At 46.4% G+C, this 21,793-nt stretch overlaps 2 protein-coding genes and 2 pseudogenes across 9 annotated transcripts in view; 1 reads left to right on the top strand and 3 right to left on the bottom strand.

Moving 5' to 3' along the window:
- Positions 1-5,869, bottom strand: part of PHF20L1 (PHD finger protein 20 like 1) — a 65,743-nt gene extending 59,874 nt beyond the window's left edge. For both annotated transcript variants that reach the window (XM_081204462.1, XM_081204463.1), the window contains exons 1-2: positions 5,686-5,869; positions 3,058-3,171 (exon numbers count right to left, since the gene is read on the bottom strand). In XM_081204462.1, the coding sequence (XP_081060588.1) occupies positions 3,058-3,140 (83 nt within the window). In that variant the 5' untranslated portion in view covers positions 3,141-3,171; positions 5,686-5,869. The remainder of the gene's footprint in view (positions 1-3,057; positions 3,172-5,685) is intronic.
- Positions 5,870-10,254: 4,385 nt separating this feature from the next.
- The window catches only part of TMEM71 (transmembrane protein 71), a 33,808-nt gene continuing 22,269 nt past the window's right edge, over positions 10,255-21,793 (top strand). For all 5 annotated transcript variants that reach the window (XM_081205150.1, XM_081205147.1, XM_081205149.1 and 2 more), the window contains exon 1: positions 10,255-10,401. In XM_081205150.1, the coding sequence (XP_081061276.1) occupies positions 10,389-10,401 (13 nt within the window). In that variant the 5' untranslated portion in view covers positions 10,255-10,388. The remainder of the gene's footprint in view (positions 10,402-21,793) is intronic.
- Positions 16,469-17,758, bottom strand: LOC308592995 (phospholipid scramblase 1 pseudogene; annotated as a pseudogene). Its single transcript has one exon. The product of its transcript is annotated as a phospholipid scramblase 1 pseudogene (transcript).
- On the bottom strand, positions 19,638-21,198 carry LOC308592959 (phospholipid scramblase 2 pseudogene; annotated as a pseudogene). Its single transcript has one exon. The product of its transcript is annotated as a phospholipid scramblase 2 pseudogene (transcript).

The raw sequence follows: 21,793 nt of genomic DNA, 5'->3' as shown, positions 1-21,793 counted from the left end.
GTATCCAAGACTGGTGATGTGAGCAGGCAAGCTAGAAAAGCATAAAGGTACCCCTGACCGTTAGGTCCAGTCGCGGACGACTCTGGGGTTGCGGCGCTCATCTCGCTTTACTGGCTGAGGGAGCCGGTGTTTGACCACAGACAGTTTTCCGGGTCATGTGACTGGCATGACTAAGCTGCTTCTGGTGAACCAGAGCAGCACACGGAAACGCCGTTGACCTTCGCGCCGGAGTGGTACCTATCTATCTAGTTGCACTTTGACGTGCTTTCGAACTGCTAGGTGGGCAGGAGCTGGGACCGAACAACGGGAGCTCACGCCGTCGTGGGGATTTGAACCGCTGACCTTCTGATCGGCAATCCCTGGGCTCTGTGGTTTAGAAAAGCATAGAAAGGTGCAAATGGGAGGGGAAAGCAGAGCCTTTGCAAGGCATTTAAATAATTTGGAAGGGCCTGATGTGGTTCACAACTTGCAAGCTAAGGTATAAACAAATCCCTCATGGTCGACATGCCATGCCAACTATGAGCTGTGTATTAATCTATCACAAAATTGAAACAAATGGAAATCTTGAGTATCTAGAGGTCTATAGTAGCTTTCTGTAAAGGATAAGCAAATATGTAGTATGCTTTTTGTTTCTCAATGCAATGGAAGAAATTACTAAAGGCAAGGGGGTAAACTGTTCAGGAAGCGATATCATTCCCACTTTGTTTCAAAAGGGTAAAGACACCAACATAATTAGTTATTTAGTAAATTTATAATACACCAATTGGCATAAAACTCGCAGCTCCATGTACTTTTTAGAACACCAAAAACTAAGCAAAAACAATAAAATCAATATGAAACTGCAAAAGCATTAACTACAATCAATATAATCCATCAGAAACCATAAAACAACCAGAATACTTCTTTGAGTGCCTGGGAAATTAAAAGGCTTCAAACTGGTGCAAAAAAAAAAAAAAAGGCAAACTGGGCAACAGGTAAGATGCCTGGCGAAGGCACTCAATCTACGAGATGCCACCTGCCCAGGCATATTTCTGCATTAGAACTCTATAACTAAGAAGTTCCACATATTTCATAAAGGTAAACTCTCATGAGTGCATAATAACCAACTTTATTTCATATATCTCTTACTTGTGTCACTTCAAAGCATTATGTTCTTACTCCCCGCAAAAGTCACTTTGCTCTATGTCAGGGAATTAAATGCATCTCAAGAATTTTCGGATAGAGAACACAGTGATATTGCAGCTTAATTCTGAAGTAATCCAAGGGACATTCCTGAGATCTCATAGATTTTCTTTACTACTTTACCTTGTGATGCAAGTGGCTGCAATTATCCATAGGTTTTTACGACACCTTCTATAAAACTGTCGCTCCCGATTCACTATATTACCACAGATAATTAACAAAATGTGGTTACTTCTAAAGTCACACAGGGAGATGGAGAACAGGAATTTGCCTAATACAAAGTCAGGCCACTGCTCCATCTAGCCTGGTATTGTCCTTGGTGACTGGGGCAAAATTTCCAGGGTTTCAGAGAGCAGTCTCTCCCAGCCCTCTCTGGAAATGCAAGGGATTGAACCTGCAAGGTGCTGTACCACTGAGCTTCAACCTTGTGGATAGGAAGAGGAGAAAAGACAAGGTGTCATCCAAGTGACTTGGGCCTCCCAAGAATACGGCAGTCCAAGGGATGCACATCATTAACGGTTTATAAAAAACCAAAATAGCCCTCTTCGGGCATCGTTCAACAGAGTCAATCTGCTAAGAAAGGGAGCACACCAGCTCTCCCCCATTGCCCTCTTACTTGGGTGAAGCTCTGAAGCAGGGAGATAGCTTCCCACTAATCCCCCACATATATTAGAACACTGGAAACTGTGATGGGGCAGACCTACCATGCTTGTTTCCCCGACTGCACCCCCCCCCCTTGATGTTAATGTAACACTGAAGAAAAAAATCTAAAGGGCTAATTTCTAGCATATATGTAAGTAGATTTTATAAATGACCTCTGATTCCATACTCAACCCTATGAAAATCAACAAATCCTTTACAAATAAGGAAAGTCCTGCAAACCAGACCTTTCCTGCTGCTTAGTTCCAATATCTATTTAATTTCCGCCAATTTACAGCCACAGCTATTTTATTGCAATGTGTTTTTTATTAACGTGAGGGGGTTTTTTGTACACTGCCTCAACAATGTTATGAGAAGCTATGTTAAAAGTATCTTAATAAATAAACAAACAACCCCCTCCTAAAGGCAGAAAGGGAAGGAAATTTATCATGGGTTGAGGACACATTCCAAAGTCTCAGGGCAATCACTGTGATTGACCTCAACTAATACACTGAAGTAGAACCTGATCTGAAGACTGCAGATGGCACAGAGAAACAAAATATATGGGTTGTGAGCCTCAGGCTGTCTAGTTTTAAGAGTTTAAACCAGGACTACAAATTGCGCTAGGAAACAAGCAGAAAGCCAGTGCAACTGGTACAGCTCAGGCTGAACAACCACTCATCTCCCATATTTCATTGGGTGACAGACAGCATTATTATTCACCAGCTGTAGTTTCCAAGTGATCTTCAAGGGCAGCTCCAAATCTCCCTACATGCCACCTTCAGTGCAACTCTAATAACTTCAGTCTACCAAGTTAATGATTCCAGATACAACCCTATCAAATATCATTGTCCATATCCATAAATATTGCCTATTATCTAGTGTCAGGGTATAAAGGTGTTATTTGCTGAATTGCTAGTAAGGAATCTCTCATAGGAGAGATAAAACACATTCATTTGACACCAGAATCCACCAGTGCACTTTCAAACAATCAACCAACATGGAAACCTGTGGTTTATTTTAGTTGTAAGAACTATTTTCTGAACAAGTTCTTTTCACAAATTGTCCTGGTACCTTAACAACTCTTTTTGGAAGAAGTGACTATATTTTAAGTTAGTTTATGAACAAGGAATGAAAATGCATATAAATGAAAACAGAAGTTCAAGGCCCATCCATCATGCATCGCGTGTGAAATAATTTCTGATCTAAACCAGGCACCAACATCAACTTCCATACCATTTTTGTAGGTAATCAAGTGCTTCCAAACGAGCACCGATCTCAAATGTGATCCCAGGACGATTTGGAGGCTTTCTGCTCATCTTGACAGCTTCTACTCCTCTCGCCTCTTAGCTGTAGAAAGAAAAAGAAAGAAAAGGTGTTATTGCCACAGAAAATATTGTTTAAGGTGATATTCCTGTATTTGTCCTTTAGACAGTTGGGTCGCAGTCAAAAAAGCAGCAGATTGAACACTAAAAGAATAATCTTATGCATGTTTACTCAAATGTCCTGATGAAGAGACAGTAATGAGGCTTACAGCAAGGTGAGTGGGTGACAGATTGCAAAACTGTAGCACTGTTTAGTTCCTAAAGTCTGATGGCTAGTGATCGGGCAATCATGTAATGCTCACTTAACTAGTGTATTTCTTAAAGCAGGAAACCACATGAGTTTACACTACGGTGTTATTATCTTTATCAATTCAGAAAACTGAATGCAGAACACAAACCTCGCCTGCTTAGGGGGCCTCAGAACTGATACATGTCACTTTCCAATGCTTGATATCTACTGCATATACATTCCCATACACATTAAACCGGCTTGCCACAGAAAGGGTTCCCGTGGCAGAAGGTTGAACTTAACTCAACAGAACGGGCAAAAGTTGAAATGTATGTATCTCTGAGCAAGATCTTTCACTGAACTGTTACGGTGTCAATGACTTAGGTGGAATGGTGCAAGCACTCAGAAGGTATGGTAGTCCTCTGAGTCCACCACAGGAGATCCTGTAGGAACTTGGATTCAGAGGGTCCAGCATAACAGTCAGTAGAACCCAATTTTCCTAGGAACCCAAACTCCACTATGCATTACCTAAGGATTCATGGCAATCAGTGATCTCCAGGTCCCAGTTGATACTAAGGGTAAGACTTCTAGACACAAGGAACATAGGAAGTTGTCTTATACCAAGTCAGAAATTTGCTCAATCTAGTTCAATATTGTATATATGGGCAGTAGCTATCTAGGGTTTCAGAGATGGAGCAGGAGTCAGGAATCGAACCTGGAACTTTCTGCATGCAAGAAAAATATCGTAACCCTGAGCCATAATCCTTGTCCTCAAAAAAGAAAGACTACAGCCCCACTCTTTATTGAATGTAACATTCTCACCCTTGCCTTGGCCTAAGCACTACAAGTAAAACCACAGTCCCTACCAACTTGAACTTAAGTCCCAAATGTGCTTTAGAAAAAAGCAGTGTATGTTTATAAATTAGCCCATATTTCAGACATTAGCTTTCTACCTATGTCAATTTATGCAAAAATCATCCAAGCTAGAAAGAGTGGAGTTAAGTGACAATGCACACTTTAATTTTAATTTTTTTTAATAGAGATCCTGCCCGGTTTTTAATAAGTCCCAATACCTCTCTGGCTGTGACTCCAATTGCATGTGGCTAAATTCATGGCCACCTACACAGCGTCTGGCCAGATGAAATTTCCCACAAATATATATTTATGCAAAAAAATAATAATACTTTTGGGGATCCCAGAACTATCCCAGCGACTTAACATTTATTTATTCAAAAAACCCGAAAACCATCTTTAAGTTAAAAACAAAAAACTGCTTTTGACATAGTAGAACATGGCATACAAATTAAGAAAGAGCAGTGCAGAGGGGCTTCCCTAAACAAAGAGTGGAATTCATTTAGGGCGAATGAGGGGCAAAACTATCACATAGGGCACATGAGGGCATGCGCAGAATGAAAGGGGGGACACAAACCAAATTCTGTCTTTGCTCAGGGCACCGTGTTACCAAAGTCCTCTCGGGTTACAGTAACCCTGCAACTTGCACTCGCTTAACTCGTGTGCATTACAGTGGTACCTCGGGTTAAGTACTTAATTCGTTCCGGAGGTCCGTTCTTAACCTGAAACTGTTCTTAACCTGAAGCACCACTTTAGATAATGGGGCCTCCTGCTGCCGCCGGAGCACGATTTCTGTTCTTATCCTGAAGCAAAGTTTTTAACTGGAAGCACTATTTCTGGGTTAGCAGAGTCTGTAACCTGAAGTGTATGCAACCTGGGGTACCACTGTATTCTTTATTGAGAAACTGGAAAGGGTGTGAGGGTGTCCCAGGGGAAGAAAACCCAGTGCATTTTGACTATACGCGGCTTTTGGCTTTAGGCGCGACCTCTTGGAGAGCACCTCATTGCCTGCACTGATATTATGCCGCTTTTCTCCCCCAAGGAACTCAAGGCGGCCCTGCTCTCCGTTTCGTCCCCACAACAACCCTGTGAGGCAGGCCGGGCTAACCCCCCCCCCCGTCCTCCTTCTCCCTCCCGCGTAAGTTGCGGGCTCGAAACCCTCCGCGAGCACCGAGCAGGCCGCTTCCCCCCACCCCACGGCCTCCCTTGAGGGGCGAGAGCGGGCCTAGAGCGCCTCACTCTCTGGTGGACGGGAGGAGCCGCCACCGGAAAGGCCCCGCTCCGCGGCCCCGGCCGGCCGGCCTCCCGGCCCGCGGGCGCCTCCGGGGCAGGTCCCTGGCGCGGGTGCCGGCGAAGGGGAGCCCCTTCGCGGGCCTCGGTTCTCCTCCACCGGAGGCCGCAGCTGAGGCGGCGCTCCGGGGCCTGCCCGCCTGCGAGGCGGCTCCGGCCTGTCCTTACCCGCGGGCCGCTACCAGGCCCCGTCGGGGCAGCGCGGCGTCCCTTCTCGCTTCCCCAGGAGGGAAGGCCCTCAGCAGCAGCAGCAGCGCCGCCGCCTCCGACCCGCTTCTTCCTCCTCAGCGGGACCCATCGCCAGTCTCCTCCCGGCCCCGCCTCTCGCGTCCCAGCGACGGCGCGCTCGCGTCACTGCTGCGCGACGCAAGGAGACGCCGTCTTCCCCTCCCCTTCCGCCACCGTCACGTGACGCCAACGCACCCACCCTCCCACCCGACAGCGGGAGGGAAAGAGGAAAGAACCAAAGCGGGCAGGTCACCGCACTCAGCTGAGGTGCTATAAAACACTTCCGGCTGCCGATCGAAGGCAGGGTGGGCAAGCTGCGGAATGCGGGCAGGGGGGGGGAATGCTGGTTTTTAGTTTTTGTTTCAATAAATGCCTGCGCAAGCGAACGGCGCAAGGTGTTTTCGGGGAGGGTGGCGGTGAGTGGTGGAGCTTTTGCCGCCCCACTCAAGTAGAGGCGGTCGAGAGGAAACCGGGAGTGGCGGCTGGCCACGCCGCTCTTCTCCCCTGAACTCTTTGGCCGTGACCTGGGAGCCTCGTGCGGAGGCGTCGGATTGCATGCCCTGGTCGGGTTCCCGCTCTGCGCGCAGGCGAGGAGGGTTTGCAGGCGAGGGAGCTCCGCATTTGAAAGCGGCCGGTTGCTTCTTTTCGCCAAAAGGCACCTTGAGGTCCTCGAGCGTCTAAGCTTTAAAGAAGAGTTGTCATCATCGTTATTTGTTGTTTTTTTAAAAGATATTTATTGAAAGTTTTTAAAATATAGCAAAAAATGAAAAATAAACATACAAAATAAAAACAATTAAAAACACACATTAATTTTCAATAACATAACTTCCGTACACTTATTTCCTCAGACCTCCTCACACCTCCCCTCCCTGTATTCCAATTCAGTTTGTTAGTTCAGCAAATCCTTACCATTAAACTTTTACCCATTTGTGAATCTTTTTTTCATGTCTCCTAAAGCATTACAGCTGGAAACCACTTAGTTTCTATCCAACATCCTTCTAACATTCATTAATTTTACAATATTTCTTTAAATAGTCTTTAAATTTCTTCCAGTCTTCTTTCACCGACTCTTCTCCCTAGCCTCGGATTCTGCCAGCATCATTGTTATTTGTATTATAGATTAATTTATACCCTGCCTTCCTAGGCAGGGATTCAAGGTGACTTACAGGTAGAAATAAGATTTTAAAAATTCCTTCCAGTAGCACCTTAGATACCAACTAAATTTGTTAATGGTATGAGCTTTCGTGTGAAGAAGTGCATGCACACAAAAGCTCATACCAATAATAATAATAATAATAATAATAATAATTTTTATTGAGAGCCAGTATGGTGTAGTGGTTAAGAGCGGTAGTCTCGTAATCTGGTGAACCGGGTTCGCGTCTCTGCTCCTCCACATGCAGCTGCTGGGTGACCTTGGACTAATCACACTTCTTTGAAGTCTCTCAGCCCCACTCACCTCACAGAGTGTTTGTTGTGGGGGAGGAAGGGAAAGGAGAATGTTAGCCGCTTCGAGACTCCTTAAAGGGAGTGAAAGGCGGGATATCAAATCCAAACTCTTCTTCTTATTTATACCCCGCCCTCCCCAGCCAAGGCCGGGGTCAGGGTGGCTAACAAGCAATAATAAAAACAAGCTGAATGAATACAACTTAAAAACAAGATTAAAATACAACAATAAAATATTAAAATGCAGCCTCATTACAGGAGGAGAAAGGAAAAAGAAAGAGGGAGGGAATCAAATTGGCTCCAAGCCAAAGGCCAGGCGGAACAACTGTCTTACAGGCCCTGCAGAAAGAAATCAGATCCTGCAGGGCCCTGGTCTCATGAAGCATTCCACCAAACTTAGTAGTTGGTCTCTAAGGCGCTACTGGAAGGAATTTTTTTTATTTTGTTTCGACTACGGCAGACCAACACGGCTACCTGCCTGTAGGTAGAAATAAGAATTACTGAAAACAGAGTACAGTTAAACATTGATAGAACTATGAGCATGCATACAAATAAACACTTTTATAAATACGCACACGTATAATTATTAAAACCATGCCAATAATTACAATAAAAGCAGAATGGCACTAGCCGTTTCAATAGAACCATCTTCTGATGAAGGGTGGTGTACAACCTTAAATAGATAAAAAGGTAAAGGACCCCTAGGCGGTTAAGTCCAGTCAAAGGCAACTATGGTGCTCATCTCAGTTGTGCTCATCTCAGTTTCAGGCCGAGGGAGCTGGCATTTGTCCGCAGACAGCTTTCCGGGTCATGTGGCCAGCAGGACTAAACCGCTTCTGGCGCAACAGAACACCATGACAGAAACCAGAGTGCATGGAAACGCTGTTTATCTTCCCGCCGCAGCAGTACCTATTTATCTACATGCACTGGTGTGCTTTCAAACTGCTAGGTTGGCAGGAGCTGGGACAGAGCAATGGGAGCTCACCCGTCGAGTGGATTTGAACTGCCGACCTTCTGATCAGGAAGCCCAAGAGGCTCAGAGCTTTAGACCAGAGTGCCACCCACGTAGAAACTTAAATAATAATAATTAGAAGCAGTCCGTTCCAAAAGCCAGTGGAAGGACAGTAAAGAAGGAGCCAGTCTGGTCGACACAAAAATATATATAGTCAACAGCTGATTTTGAGGTGGGTAAAACAGGAGATAGTCTGTGTCAATTTGGTCCAACCCTGATGGTGGAACTGATAAAGCTATTGGTTGTAGCCAACTAAGTTACTCAAAGTATATGTGCCAGTATTAATGAATCCAAATTAGTCATGCCCATTAAATTTCAATGTGTCTACTCTTAAGTAGAAGTCACACTGGCTACAACCTTAACAGTGGCACCAGACTATTCTGACTTCACTGCTAAGAAGAGCAATACAGTGGTGCCTCGCAAGACGAAATTAATTCGTTCCGCAAGTTTTTTCTTCTTGTGAGTTTTTCATCTTGCGAAGCACGGTTTCCCATAGGAATGCATTGAAAATCAATCAATGCGTTCCTATGGAGACCGTCCGGGGACAGAGGGGAAGCGCTGCTCTGTACCCTCTTTTGAAGCAAGGGGCTGCGGGGAGAAGATCGCTTCTCCCTGCCGCCCCTTGCTTCAAAAGAGGTCCGGGGACAGCGGGGAAGACGCGCTGCGCTTCCCGCTGTCCCTGGAGCTTGCGGGGCAAGCTTCGTTTTGCGAAGCAAGCCCATAGGGAAATTCGTCTTGCAAGGCAACTCGAAAACGAAAAAACCTTTCGTTTTGCGAGTTTTTCGTCTCGCGAGGCGTTCGTCTTGCGGGGTACCACTGTAGCTTTTATCAGTTTCACTTTCTGTTTAATGTAGCAGCAACAGTGGACAGGTGAAAATGCTACTGGGGTTGATGAAGCAGGATTTGGCAGAATCACCAGCCACTCCTCCATCCTAAGTCAATTGGATAACAGACAATCTGCGCTGCAATTGTGCTTATTTTTAAATTGCATTTAATCTGAAGGGTGGTGGGTGAGGACAACATGGAAACCTTGGAAATGTAGCAGTTTGGGATTATTTTGGCTGAATAAAACTGAGCAAATGGTGTCAATAGCAAAGAAGCAGGTTGATGTGGAAGCACCCAAAGAGAATGACACTCTTCCTTTCCTCATGACACTGTTTGCTTTTTGTTCATCTGCACGTTTTCTAATTGTCATATGCTTATGTTGAGAGCTGGCGTTTCTGGGGTCGCAATAGGGCTTGAGAAATTTGATTCAGTCTGAGGGTGAATCCACCTAATTCACACTTCTTGAAGGAACGCACCAACTGAAACATCCTTCAAAATGTGCACATCTCTGGATTCTGCAATGCATTTCCCAACCATGTAACAGGTACAGAAAATGCATAGGCTAAGCAAAATAGCATAGAAATGTACATATTGGAGTAGAATGCAAAAACCACATTATATTAGGGAAAATTGCTTGCAAAAATATGTAAATCAATAACTTTAGGAGAAACTGACATTAAAATGCCAGGGAACTAAAAAAAAAAAAAAAGAATCTGCAAATTGTGAAAAACCAAAATAAAGATTGAAAAACTGAAATTGTCATTATTCACCCATCCCTGAGCAGCAATGATTCTTTTCCTGACAGGTGGAGGTGGGCATGAGGGAGTGGCATGTGAAGCAGGGCACAAGACAACAAATGCATGCATGTATAATATCACTTTATTTCTCAGATTATCTCTCCCCTCACACCACTCTCACTGACACCTGTTTTGATAGTAACTCATCCAAACCAGACCTTTCTCTTGGACCTAGTAAACTGCTCATCTACCACCTCCCACTGTTTCTGAAATTTGTTCTTTGCCAAGAACAATGCAACAAGCAAGACCCTTCTATTCATAGCTGAAGATACCTTAACATCTGAATTCTCCAGTGGGCTAATCTCTAATCTGCAACGGACTCTTCAGAAAGAATGCTTGTGATGCGAAGCTAGACTTAGCAGGAAACATGACCTCATTCTGCTTCTGTGCTTCCTATTGCACAGTCTGTTTTCAAAAGGAAACAAGCAAGCTCTTCAGTGCTCTTTCGAAGACCCATCGCTCTTTCGGCTGCAGGAAGCAAGCGCTAACAGGCACTCAACAGTGACAGTCCACAGTCTCGCTTGTTGGGTGGATAAGCTGCTGGTGGAGTCTTACCAACTGGCAACATGGCTCTTCCAGGTCTGCAAGATTTTTTACCATGTCAGATGCTTTCTTGATAGCAATATTGTAAGAGGGTTGCTTCAGAGGCCATTAAGATGGGAACTTTTTATCCGCAGAGAGAAAAGATTTAAGCGGGATACACAAGTCGCATCAATGGCAATGCTGTACGAAAATATGTGCAAAGATGTGGCAGATGTGATAAATATTTGAATAATGTGCATGTTTATTGGAAAATAAGTATGATTGTTTTCGGTGAGATTTACCACCAGGAAAGTGTGCACCCCAAAGCGGCTTTATATGGTTAGTGGTCTTGTTTTCTTCTTTGGTTGTTTGTTGTTTTTTTTAGGGGGGGGGGAATCTCAGCTTTCCAAGATCAGACTTTTATCTGTCATGGTAAACTAAAGATGCTGACATGCCAAGTTAGTTTTTCTCTCCCCCCCCCCCCAAATCATATGACCTAGTTCCCATTGTAAATGCTTGCAGTGCAGAGTGTACCATGTAAAGAAAGTATCCTGGCTGCCAGTTGAGGGGCATTGTTGGTTTAGAAATCAGTTTTACTTAGTAAGAAAGGTGATCAGAACAGGCGAAAGAGGGGAAGCAGCTCCTGCACACTTAACAACTGTGAAGAGTGAACTTCACTGCTGATATTCCCCTTTCTGCGCTGCTTTTCAAGATACAGGAGACATGTCCTCTTTTGCTTCTGCCCACCTTATCAGGAATTACGCCCTCCAACTTGGCTGTTTGCAGCTCAATACTATAGGTGTCTCCTCAGAAGTAAGGCCCACTGCAGTTTTTGAGACTTACTTCCTGCTCTGTGTGCCTAGGGGTAAACAACCTTAACAGTATGTGGCTTCAAGCATATATATCTATCTGATTTTATTTTTTTTAGAATAATCACAACCCACTTCAACCAGTACCATTTAAATCCGTGTACAAAATGCTGGCACTGATCTTACTATGAAAATTGAAACGGGGGCGAGGATTCGCCTCATTCTTTGCATGTTTGGTGTAAATGTGAAAATTAAAGGGTTACTAGGCTTTGTCGTTTAGCAATTTCTGGAGGGCTGCAGGTTCCCCATGTCTGAAGTACATTGGTACCTCGGGTTAAGTTCCAGAGGTCCGTTCTTAACCTGAAACTGTTCTTAACCTGAAGCACCACTTTAGCTAATGGGGCCTCCTGCTGCTGCTGCACAATTTCTGTTCTCACCCTGAAGCAAAGTTCTTAACCCGAGGTACTATTTCTGGGTTAGCGGAGTCTGTAACCTGAAGCATATGTAACCCGAGGTACCACTGTATGGAATTGTTCTGATTGTTGGTTTTTAAAACAACAGGGAATCTTAGGGCACCTTAAAGACCGACAGATTTGTGATGGTATTATGGTTTGCGAACTATGGTCCCCTTCATTCATCATGTACAGTATCTGTTGGTGGATTGTGGTTTCTAAAAGGTTATGCCATAATGCAGGGCTGTTTGCCTCAGTGGCTCTCCTTTCAGCACCAGGTCCTTGAAAGGTGTGTGCATGTGAAATGCCCCTTTGAAAGGAATTTCAGGTTTAGTTATCTTCCTCCACTTCTGGCTTTTCAAGGACACAGTGCTGAAAGAAGCATTGCACAGAGGGGACTAAACAGCAGCCTCGGCTCTCTTCTCTATAACCTGGTAAACTTAATGGGGATCATGATAGAGGTTGCCACCGGTCCTGTATAATATAGGACCATCCTGTATTTCAGTGGAAAGTGCTACGTCCTGTATTGATGCAATTTTTGTCCTGTATTTCAGATCTTCTCTCCCTCTGCCAAGTTAGGGGTCCTCTCCAAATGCATGTGCTTGAAAGGGTGTTTGAAAGGTCATGCATTTAAACTCTGGGTAGCCAAGCACAGAGAGATTAACAAATTCATGTTTATGTGTGCGCGCGCACATGTGTGAGGGACAAATTCCAGAGGGGCCATCCTGTTAGGCTGCAATAGATTGTAATGGGTTGTTTTGAAGTCACTTCAACACCAGATTGGGGGTGGGTGGTCCGCCAATTGCCCCACCCTGCATTTTGCCAGAACAAAGGTGGCACCCCTCGATACAGGATCACTACAAAGGCCAACAGCAGGGCTGGCCCGCTCAAGACGGTTTCCTCAGACGGCAGAAACCCAAGAGGCGGCAACCTTGCAGGCGACCTGCTACCTGCTGTAGCAGCGGCAGCAGCAGGCTTCCAGCGAGATCTCACAGAAGTCTTGCTGCATCTCATGTGCTCTGTGAGATCTTGGTGGAACCCACCGTTGTCATTTCACAAGCACTGCCGCGCAACCCAGTTAAGGGAGGCAGTGGAGGAACGCAGGCCATCAGGGGAGGTGACTGGACTACTCTGAAGGATCCCCGAGGGAGGCACTAGCCCCCGTGCTGGGCAACTTACCTGTGGAGTCCTCAAACCTGACCTAGGGCTTGGAAATATTATGTTGGTACAGTGGTGCCTCGCGAGACGAAATTAATCCGTTCCGCGAGTCTCTTTGTCTTGCGGTTTTTTCATCTTGTGAAGCACGGCTATTAGCGGCTTAGCGGCTATTAACGGCTTAGCGGCTTTAAGAAAAAGGAAACAAACTCGCAAGAACTCGCAAGACGTTTCGTCTTGTGAAGCAAGCCCATAGGGAAATTCGACTCAAAAAACGGAAAACTCTTTCGTCTTGCGCGTTTTTCGTCTTGCGAGGCATTTGTCTTGCGAGGTACCACTGTACCTCGGGTTAAGTACTTAATTCGTTCTGGAGGTCCGTTCTTAACCTGAAACTGTGCTTAACCTGAAGCACCACTTTAGCTAATGGGGCCTCCCGCTGCCGCCACACCACCGGAGCACAATTTCTGTTCTTATCCTGAAGCAAAGTTCTTAAACTGAAGCACCATTTCTGGGTTAGCGGAGTCTGTAACCTGAAGCGAATGTAACCTGAAGCATATGTAACCCGAGGTACCACTGTACTATGTATTATTATCAGGGCCGTCTTAAGCATATCCGGCGCCGTGGTGCAAAGATCCCTCTGGCACACCCACACCCCTGGCAACTCCAAAACAAGGGAGGGGGTGGTGGAAAATGTTCTCTGCCTCCCCCATTGCTTTGATATCTGGCATAGTGGCGGCGATCAAACATGCTGGCGGACATGCTCTCCAGCGTCAAGGCGCCCGAGAAGGCAGCCTGGGAAGGCTGCGTGCTGCCTTTCGCCAGGAAGCAGGAGGAGGACAATGACCTGGAGCAGGGCCGTCTTTAGCAGATGCAGAGGCTTGGGAGGGAAGCTGTGTGCAGCTTTCATCCTAATAATAATAATAATAATTTATTATTTGTACCCTGCCCATCTGGCTGAAAGGTTTCCCCAGCTACTCTGGGCGGCTTCCAACAAAGGTTAAAAATACATTAAAAACTTCCCTGAACAGGGCTGCCTTCAGATGTGCAATTCTCTCCCCGATGCTTTTTAACATCTTTATGCGCCCCCTCGCCCAGCTTGTCCGGAGTTTTGGGCTGGGTTGCCATCAGTATGCTGATGACACCCAACTCTATCTGTTGATGGATGGCCATCCTGACTCGGCCCCAGACACACTGACCAGATGTCTGGAAGCTGTGGCTGGATGGTTACGTGGGAGCCGGTTGAAGTTAAATCCTTCGAAGACAGAGGTCCTCTGGCTGGGGCGGGACGATATGGGATCGAGGGGGCAACTCCCATCTCTTGCGGGGGTGCAATTAGTGCCAGCACCGGCCGTTAAGAGTTTGGGTGTAATCTTCGATACCTCCCTTTCTATGGAGTCGCAGATTACAGCTATAACAAAGGCGGCATTTTTTCATCTCCGCCAAGCTAAGCAGTTGGCCCCTTATCTCTCTCGTCCTGACCTAGCCACGGTGATCCATGCGACGGTCACCTCCAGACTGGATTATTGTAACTCGCTCTACGTGGGGCTGCCCTTGAGACTGACCCAGAAACTCCAGCGGGTGCAGAATGCCGCGGCGAGACTCCTTATGGGGTCTTCGCTGCGAGACCACATTCATCCGGTATTATACCAGCTGCACTGGCTCCCGGTGGAGTACAGGATCAGGTTTAAGGTGCTGGTTTTAACCTTTAAAGCCCTATACGGCCTAGGACCCTCGTACCTACGGGACCGCCTCTCCTGGTATGCCCCACAGAGAAACCTACGGTCTGCAAATAATAACATCCTCAAGGTCCCAGGCCTCAGAGAGGTTAGGCTGGCCTCAACTAGAGCCAGGGCCTTCTCGGCTGCAGCTCCAAACTGGTGGAATGCTCTGTCAAAAGAGACTAGGGCCCTGCGGGACCTGACATCTTTCCGCAGGGCCTGCAAGACAGAGTTGTTCCGCCAGGCCTTTGGTCAGGGCGCAGCCTGACTCCCTCCTCTGGCAACCTGCACATAATTCTGCTTAATTGGTTGCCATCAATTTGATTTAATTAATTTTTATAATGAAATATTTTTAGATTGTGTGATTATTATTTGATTGTTGTTAGCCGCCCTGAGCCCGGCTGTGGCTGGGGAGGGCGGGATATAAATAAAATTTATTATTATTATTATTATTATTATTATGTCTTCTGAATGTCAGGTATATCTCTTTGACATCTGATGGGAGGGGATTCCACAGGGCAGGCACCACTACCGAGAAGGCCCTCTGCCTGGTTCCCTGTAACTTGGCTTCTCGCAATGAGGGAACCGCCAGAAGGCCCTCGGCGCTGGACCTCAGCGTCCAGGCAGAACGATGGGGGTAGAGACACTCCTTCAGGTATACAGGACCGAGGCCGTTTAGGGCTTCAAAGGTCAACACCAACACTTTGAATTGTGCTCAGAAACGTACTGGGAGCCAATGTAGGTCTTTCAAGGCCGGTGCTATGTGGTCTCGGCTGCCGCCCCCAGTCACCAGTCTAGCTGCCGCATTCTGGATTAGTTGTAATTTCCGGGTCACCTTCAAAGGTAGCCCACATAGAGCACATTGCAGTAGTCCTAAGCCTCTGCGGGGTTCGCTCCTCCCGCGGAAGCTTGGGAAGGAAGCTGCACATCTGCCAGCCATATACTTGGTGGGGCACAGCTGGCAGGCATGCAGGGAAAGGGGAGGCTGCCGGCAAACCACGCAGCTCCCCCACTCTCTAGGGTGCCCCTGAGACGCTGGCGCCCTGGCGCAACGAACCACTAACACCAATGGGAAAGACGGCTCTGGTGACTATAGGTGGGATCTGACTTAAGCAAAATGTCCTAAACCAAAAATAATATCTTTTTGTGTTGGCTTTATATTATCCTTTTCATGGGTATGATCCCTGCCTTAACAGCCACAAGGCACTGGGACTTCCCATTTCTCACCCATGCATTGGTCCATAGGGACTTAGCTCAGTTGGTTAGAGCATGGTGCTGATAATGCCAAGGTTGCAGGTTTGATCCCCATCTGGGACAGCTGCATATTCTTGCCTTGCAGGGGGTTGGACTGGATGATTCTCAGGGCCCCTTCCAACTCTATCATTCTATGATTCTATTACCCTTTCGTAAACACTCCGCCTGCACAGGGGAGGGCTTCCCCTTGTATGTAAAAGGCATAACTGTATCAAAAAATTAAATAAGAATACATGTCAGTGTGTTATTAATTCTAGAGAGCCCTCATAAGCAGATATATATGTGCCATATTTTTTTTAAGAAAGTAAGTACTTTTAACCAGTGTTAGAAACTCAAGATATGTCAGCTAGGTGCCAAATGGCTCCTTAAACCAGGGTTACAGTCGCCAAAATGGAATGCCTAGTTGCCATTTTGGAGCCAGACAGCTCAAAGGTCGTATTTTTTCAAGGTGACTTTTTGGTTCCTGAAATTCATTATGATTGTGCAGATAAAACATAGCGGATAGAATTCTACAGGATGTGTTGCTAGTGTGTGAAAACAGTCAAGATCCAAGAATCCCCAGGCATGAGCCACCAGATTTCGGAGATGTAGGTCAATTGGTCGCAAGAGGCCAATAGCCAGGTGCAAAATGCACCCGGTGGCTGGCGAATTTCTAACGGTGCTTTTAACGAAATTCTCTCTTACGGGCAGGCTTAATGCGCCGTTTTGGCAAAGCAAAAGGAGAAGGAACGCGAGAGCTTTCTCCAAAGTATTTATAAGGCAGCAGCTAGACCTAACCCCAGACCCCCATTCGCTGGCCTCCTCCTCCTCCAGCTTCAAAGAACATGAAATCCACCAGGAAGCAGGCCCCCAGCAGGACAGCTTTGATTTTAACATCAAGGTCCAATGGGAACTGGACTCCAAAGTTGTCAGTATCGGTGAAGAGCTCTTTCACAATGCCAGTCCAGTGCTTAGAAATCCTCCCGACAGCCGTCTGTTCATCCAGCGACAGCACCTCAAAATGAACATCTTCACAAAAGCTGCACGCTATACAGGGCCCGGTGATTTTAAGGACATCCTCTTGGAGTTCATTTTGGATAGTGAACTTTGGCAGGCAGGGATCCCACGTCTGCTTAATATACCCAACGGGCGTGCCTGGAGGGGCATGGACTTCAAGCTCTTGCAAGCAGCACGGAAAACAGCAGCTGGTACACCGGAGAGGTCGCTGGAGCTCAATCACTTCCTGGCCCACATTGTCCATGATTTTAATGGTAAATGGCCGGTCCATTCCACAGCAGAGTCGCGTGCAGCAGTCGGTATCCTCGGCTGCAAAGTAGATCCTTTGCCCCCAAGCGTTTTTCACTTCATACCTGTTGCTGGTTTCAAAGCCAATTATGATTTCCACAAGCTCAATCTTTTGCTGAATTATCATCTGATCAATCTGGCTTAAATATTCTAATCCCGGGGGGCAGTTGGGAGGCGGAATTGGAGCCGGCATCCACACGACGCCCTGAAGCGCCTGACCGTGAACGGGCTGAGCTCCTGGGGCATGTGGGACATATCCGTATGCTACCTGTGGTGTAGGGCCACGCTGGGGGGGTTGTTTTGGTGGCATTTCCGTGGGTCCGCGTGAATCTGTTGTTTCTTGAGGAGCTAGGCCATGCTCTGAGGGTGTCTCTTTGCAGTTAGTGGGCTGCCCAAGGAGGAGGAGATTGTTTTGTGAAGGACGGTCATCCAGGTGGGCTGAGCCACCACCTGGAGGCTGAAATCATGCAGCCCATACAGAGTTTTAACCACATACTGCACATCAGTGGGCCTATTGTTGAGTCACGGTAGAGAGGACAATGGCAACTGCAGCTATCAGTTCCGAAGCTGTACCTATGAGGCAGCGGTGAAGAATCTTTCCTTCTTTTTTTAAAGGGTCATTGAGCTCCACCACAAAAACCACTTGTAGGCTGGGGCAGCCCCAACCAAGCTGGCCCAGTAATAAGATTCAAGAGTCCCGGTTGTTGCGTGCTCAAAGTCATCTCCTGTTGTGATGTGGTGTATGTGTGTGTCTGTGTCCCTCAATGAATCTTGGCTGCCTGCAACAGAAAATTTTAACCTGAGGCATTCCAGTATTTGGAAGGCAGGATACCCGGGGAGCAAAGTTTAGCCCTTTTGAAAAGGCAACAACATTTAATTCATTGTGTGATACCTTCAGACAGCCTTCTCAATGAGATTTCTGTTATGTAACGAGTTGAATAGGATCCAAAATGCAGCAGTCTGATTGGTCCGCAGGAGCCACCCAATCCCACTCCAGGTGGAAGTGAATCCACAACCTGATTGGCCTACAGGAGAATCCCAGAATTAGCCACTCACATGGAGCCCATTGTGTAAATAATGTATATAAAGCAGACTTTTCAGTTGAACTTCCGTTCCTCACTACTATGAGCTGAATAAAGAGCATGAAATCCACACTCCACTCCAAGTATATTTCAGTTTCCTGCTTGCTTTTGTTCCTCCCTCTTCTTCTCAGCCAAACCCACTCTCACCTTTCTCCTCCAGCCTCCATTTTGTATTCAGATTCCTCTCTGTCGCTCCCTCCATTCCACACTTGGCTTGTATTCCTTCATCTCCCTCTATTGCCTTGGCTCTGTGTCCTCTTCTGATAACTCCAGGCGATTCAATATCCTGTCGCTATTTTCTGTCCATGGCTCATGACACAGCTCTCCACTGCTGCAAGCCAACTTCTGTGTTGGGCTGCAACATCCTGACTCTTGCCACAGAGATAGAAAAAATCTACCACACCTACTAGAGTCTGCTTCTGCTCCAGACTCTCATGGGTACTAGCAACCAACGCTACATATTTTTGAAGGGGAAGATATATTCTTAGAAGTAAAGGTTTGGGCAGGAAACATTGAAAGGGGGTCCAGATGTGGCCCATAGGCTGTGAGAGTTACCTACCCCAGCTGTATGGGAAAGAAAGAAGTTAGATAGGGATCTTCCATAGGTGAGTGCAGGGGGCATGCCAGAAAACCAAAATATGCAGCTGCTGTCACACAATTTTGCCACTTCAGAGGAATTTGGACCGAGAGCTACTTATTAATGGGTCTTTTGTTAAGTGGTGGCAGTTGTCATTGCCAACAGGAGACAGTGGCAAGGAAAGACTTGCAGTTCCTTCCTTGCCGAAGAAGTCCTGCAAAAATGCCTTTATTGTTTCCGTTTTATCCAGATTGGAAGCCAGATTAAACATTACACTGCAGTCCAAGACTGTTGCCCACTGAGGACCTGAAGGAAAATAAGCCAAGCTCAGCCACTGTGAGCTTTTAAAAATAAGTGATTGGACTCTATGACCTAGGAGAGTATGTACCATTGTGAAGGTGACTCGAGTTGTTCATCTGCTTCCATTATGGCAGAGGCTGGAAAACCCTCTGGTTATATGTGGATATACAGCACTGTAGCCTCTCTTTGTGGCAATTTATGGTGAAGGAGAAAGAGAGAAACCCAGGTTGAGACTGAGAGGCACAGGGCGATAATAGAATCAGTGAATTGTAGAGTTGGAAGGGACTGTGAGGTCCATCGAGTCCAACCCCAGGCAATACAGGAATCTCCTCTAGATCATACATGACAGCTTAGACTATCTGAACCATCAAGACAGTTCTTCCTGATGTTTAGTCAGAATCATCTGCTTTCTTGTAACTTGAATTCATTGGTTCAGGTCCTACCCTCCTGAAATTCCCCAATGGCCACTGAAATAGAAGAGGCACCCACACTCTCACCAAGCCCAACACTTCCCGGACACATTGAACACACAGTGGCACTCCACACACAGCCAGCTAGTCAATAATAACCACACAGAAATACTAATAGATCTGACAATTGATGCCAAAGGACATCAGACTAGGAGGTACCTTCTGCATAAAGATGCCAGGTGTGACTCATAGACAGAAAAATACATACATTTAATTGTATATTTTTTTTTAAAAAAAGTGTTTCCATTTCAATGCATTATGAATTCTAGAGCAGCACCCATAAATTGGAATGTCCCACCACGATAGGTACAAGAGCTGCAGGCGCAATTCAAAAATAAGTAGTTTTAACAAGAAGCCCTCTTATTCGCCAGCTTAACGCTCCATCTTAGCAAAGGAAAAGTAGAAGTAGCAACACGAGGGCATTTCTTCGAAGCGGCTTCCAGGTCTATTGTCAGACCCCCGTTCTCTGCTGCCCTCTTCCTGCACATTCAAAAAACATGAAATCCACCAGGAAGCAGGCCCCCAGCAGGACAGCTTTCATTCTAACATCAAGGTCCAACGAGAACTTAATTCCAAAGTTGTCGGTATTGGGGAAGGCCTCTCCCAGAAAGCCAGTCCAGTGCTTAGAAATCCTTCCAACCTTGGTCTCCTCGTCCAACAACATCACCTCAAAGTTCACATCTTGACACAAGCTGCACAGTACACAGGGCCCAGTGATTTTAAGGACATCCTGATGGAGTTCATTTTGGATTGCAAATTTAGGCAGAAAGGGGTGCCACGTCTGCTTAATATACCCAACAGGGGTGCCTGGCGGGGCATGGACTTCAAGCTCTTGCAAGCAGCAAGGGTACAGGCAGCTGGAGCACCGGAGAGGTCGCTGGAGCTCAATCACTTCCTGGCCCACACGGTCCATGATTTTTACTGTAAATGGACATGCCGCTCCACAGCAGTTTCTCGCACAGCAGTCTGTTTCCTCAACTGCCAAGTATATCCTTTGCCCCCAGCCATTTTTTATTTCGTATTTGTTGCAATTTTCAAAGCCCATTATTATTTCCAGAAGCTCAATCTGCTGGTGAACGACTATTTGATCCAAGAGACTTAAATATTCTAATCCGGGAGGACAGCTGAGATCTGGAATGGTTGCCCGCATCCAGGTTACAGACTGGGGGATGCAAACATCACCCATTTTTAGCTTACAACAAGATAGGGAAGATCCATAAACTCCGGGATAACCTTGCTTTATGCTCATCAGCTCTCCTGGATAAAGTAGCTCATCAGCGCTGTTCTGTACACCGTGTCCAGACATTCTCAGTGGTCTGGGGCCAGCTTTTCTAACTTCTGTGGGGAAATGTATTTGTAGCGTTTTTGTGGGTCTGTGTTCATCTGTTTCTTTGGGAGCCATGCCAGGCTCTCAATGTGCCTTCTTCACTGTTACTGGGCTCAGGTTGCTGCCCAAGGAGGTGGGACTTACTTATTTTGCAACAGAGGACCATTCAAAGGATGTGAGTCTCCAACCAGGAGGCTGGAATGATACTAAGGTGAACTAAGTTCTAAACATCCATGGACCTATTGTTGAGTCACAGTGGTTGTGTGGACATTGAACTCCCCCAGAAGTCTTAGGGTTCTCCAGAACCACACCAGATATCACTGGGAAGCAGAGCGTGCAACACACAATCATCCCCTTCCCAAATCTGTCCCTTGGGGCCAACTTCAGATGGAGGGGTCTCTGCGACGTTCCAGTGTTTGCATATAATAACGTATGTAATATAATATAATAATAATAATAATAATAATAATAATAATAATAATAATAATTTATTATTTGTACCCCGCCCATCTGGCTGGGTTTCCCCAGCCACTCTGGGCGGATTCCATAGAAACCAAAAAACACTAAAATATCACACATTAAAAAATTCCCTGAACAGGGCTGCCTTAAGATGTCTTCTGAATGTCAGGTAGCTGTTTATCGCTTTGACATCTGATGGGAGGGCGTTCCACAGGGTGGGCGCCACTACCGAGAAGGTCCTCTGCCTGGTTCCCTGTAGGTTTGCTTCTCGCAATGAGGGAACCGCCAGAAGGCCCTCGGCACTGGACCTCAGCATCCGGGCAGAACGATGGGGGTGGAGACGCTCCTTCAGGTATACTGGGCCGAGGCCGTTTAGGGCTTTAAAGGTCAACACCAGCACTTTGAATTGTGCTCGGAAACATACTGGGAGCCAATGTAGGTCTTTCAAGACCGGTGTTATGTGGTCTCGGCGGCTGCCCCCAGTCACCAGTCTAGCTGCCGCATTCTGGATTAGTTGTAGTTTCCGAGTCACCTTCAAAGGTAGCCCCACGTAGAGCGCATT

This window comes from Podarcis bocagei (assembly GCF_964188305.1).
Source record: "Podarcis bocagei genome assembly, chromosome: 8".
NCBI lineage: Eukaryota > Metazoa > Chordata > Lepidosauria > Squamata > Lacertidae > Podarcis > Podarcis bocagei.
This window is presented reverse-complemented; position numbering and strand designations above follow the sequence as displayed.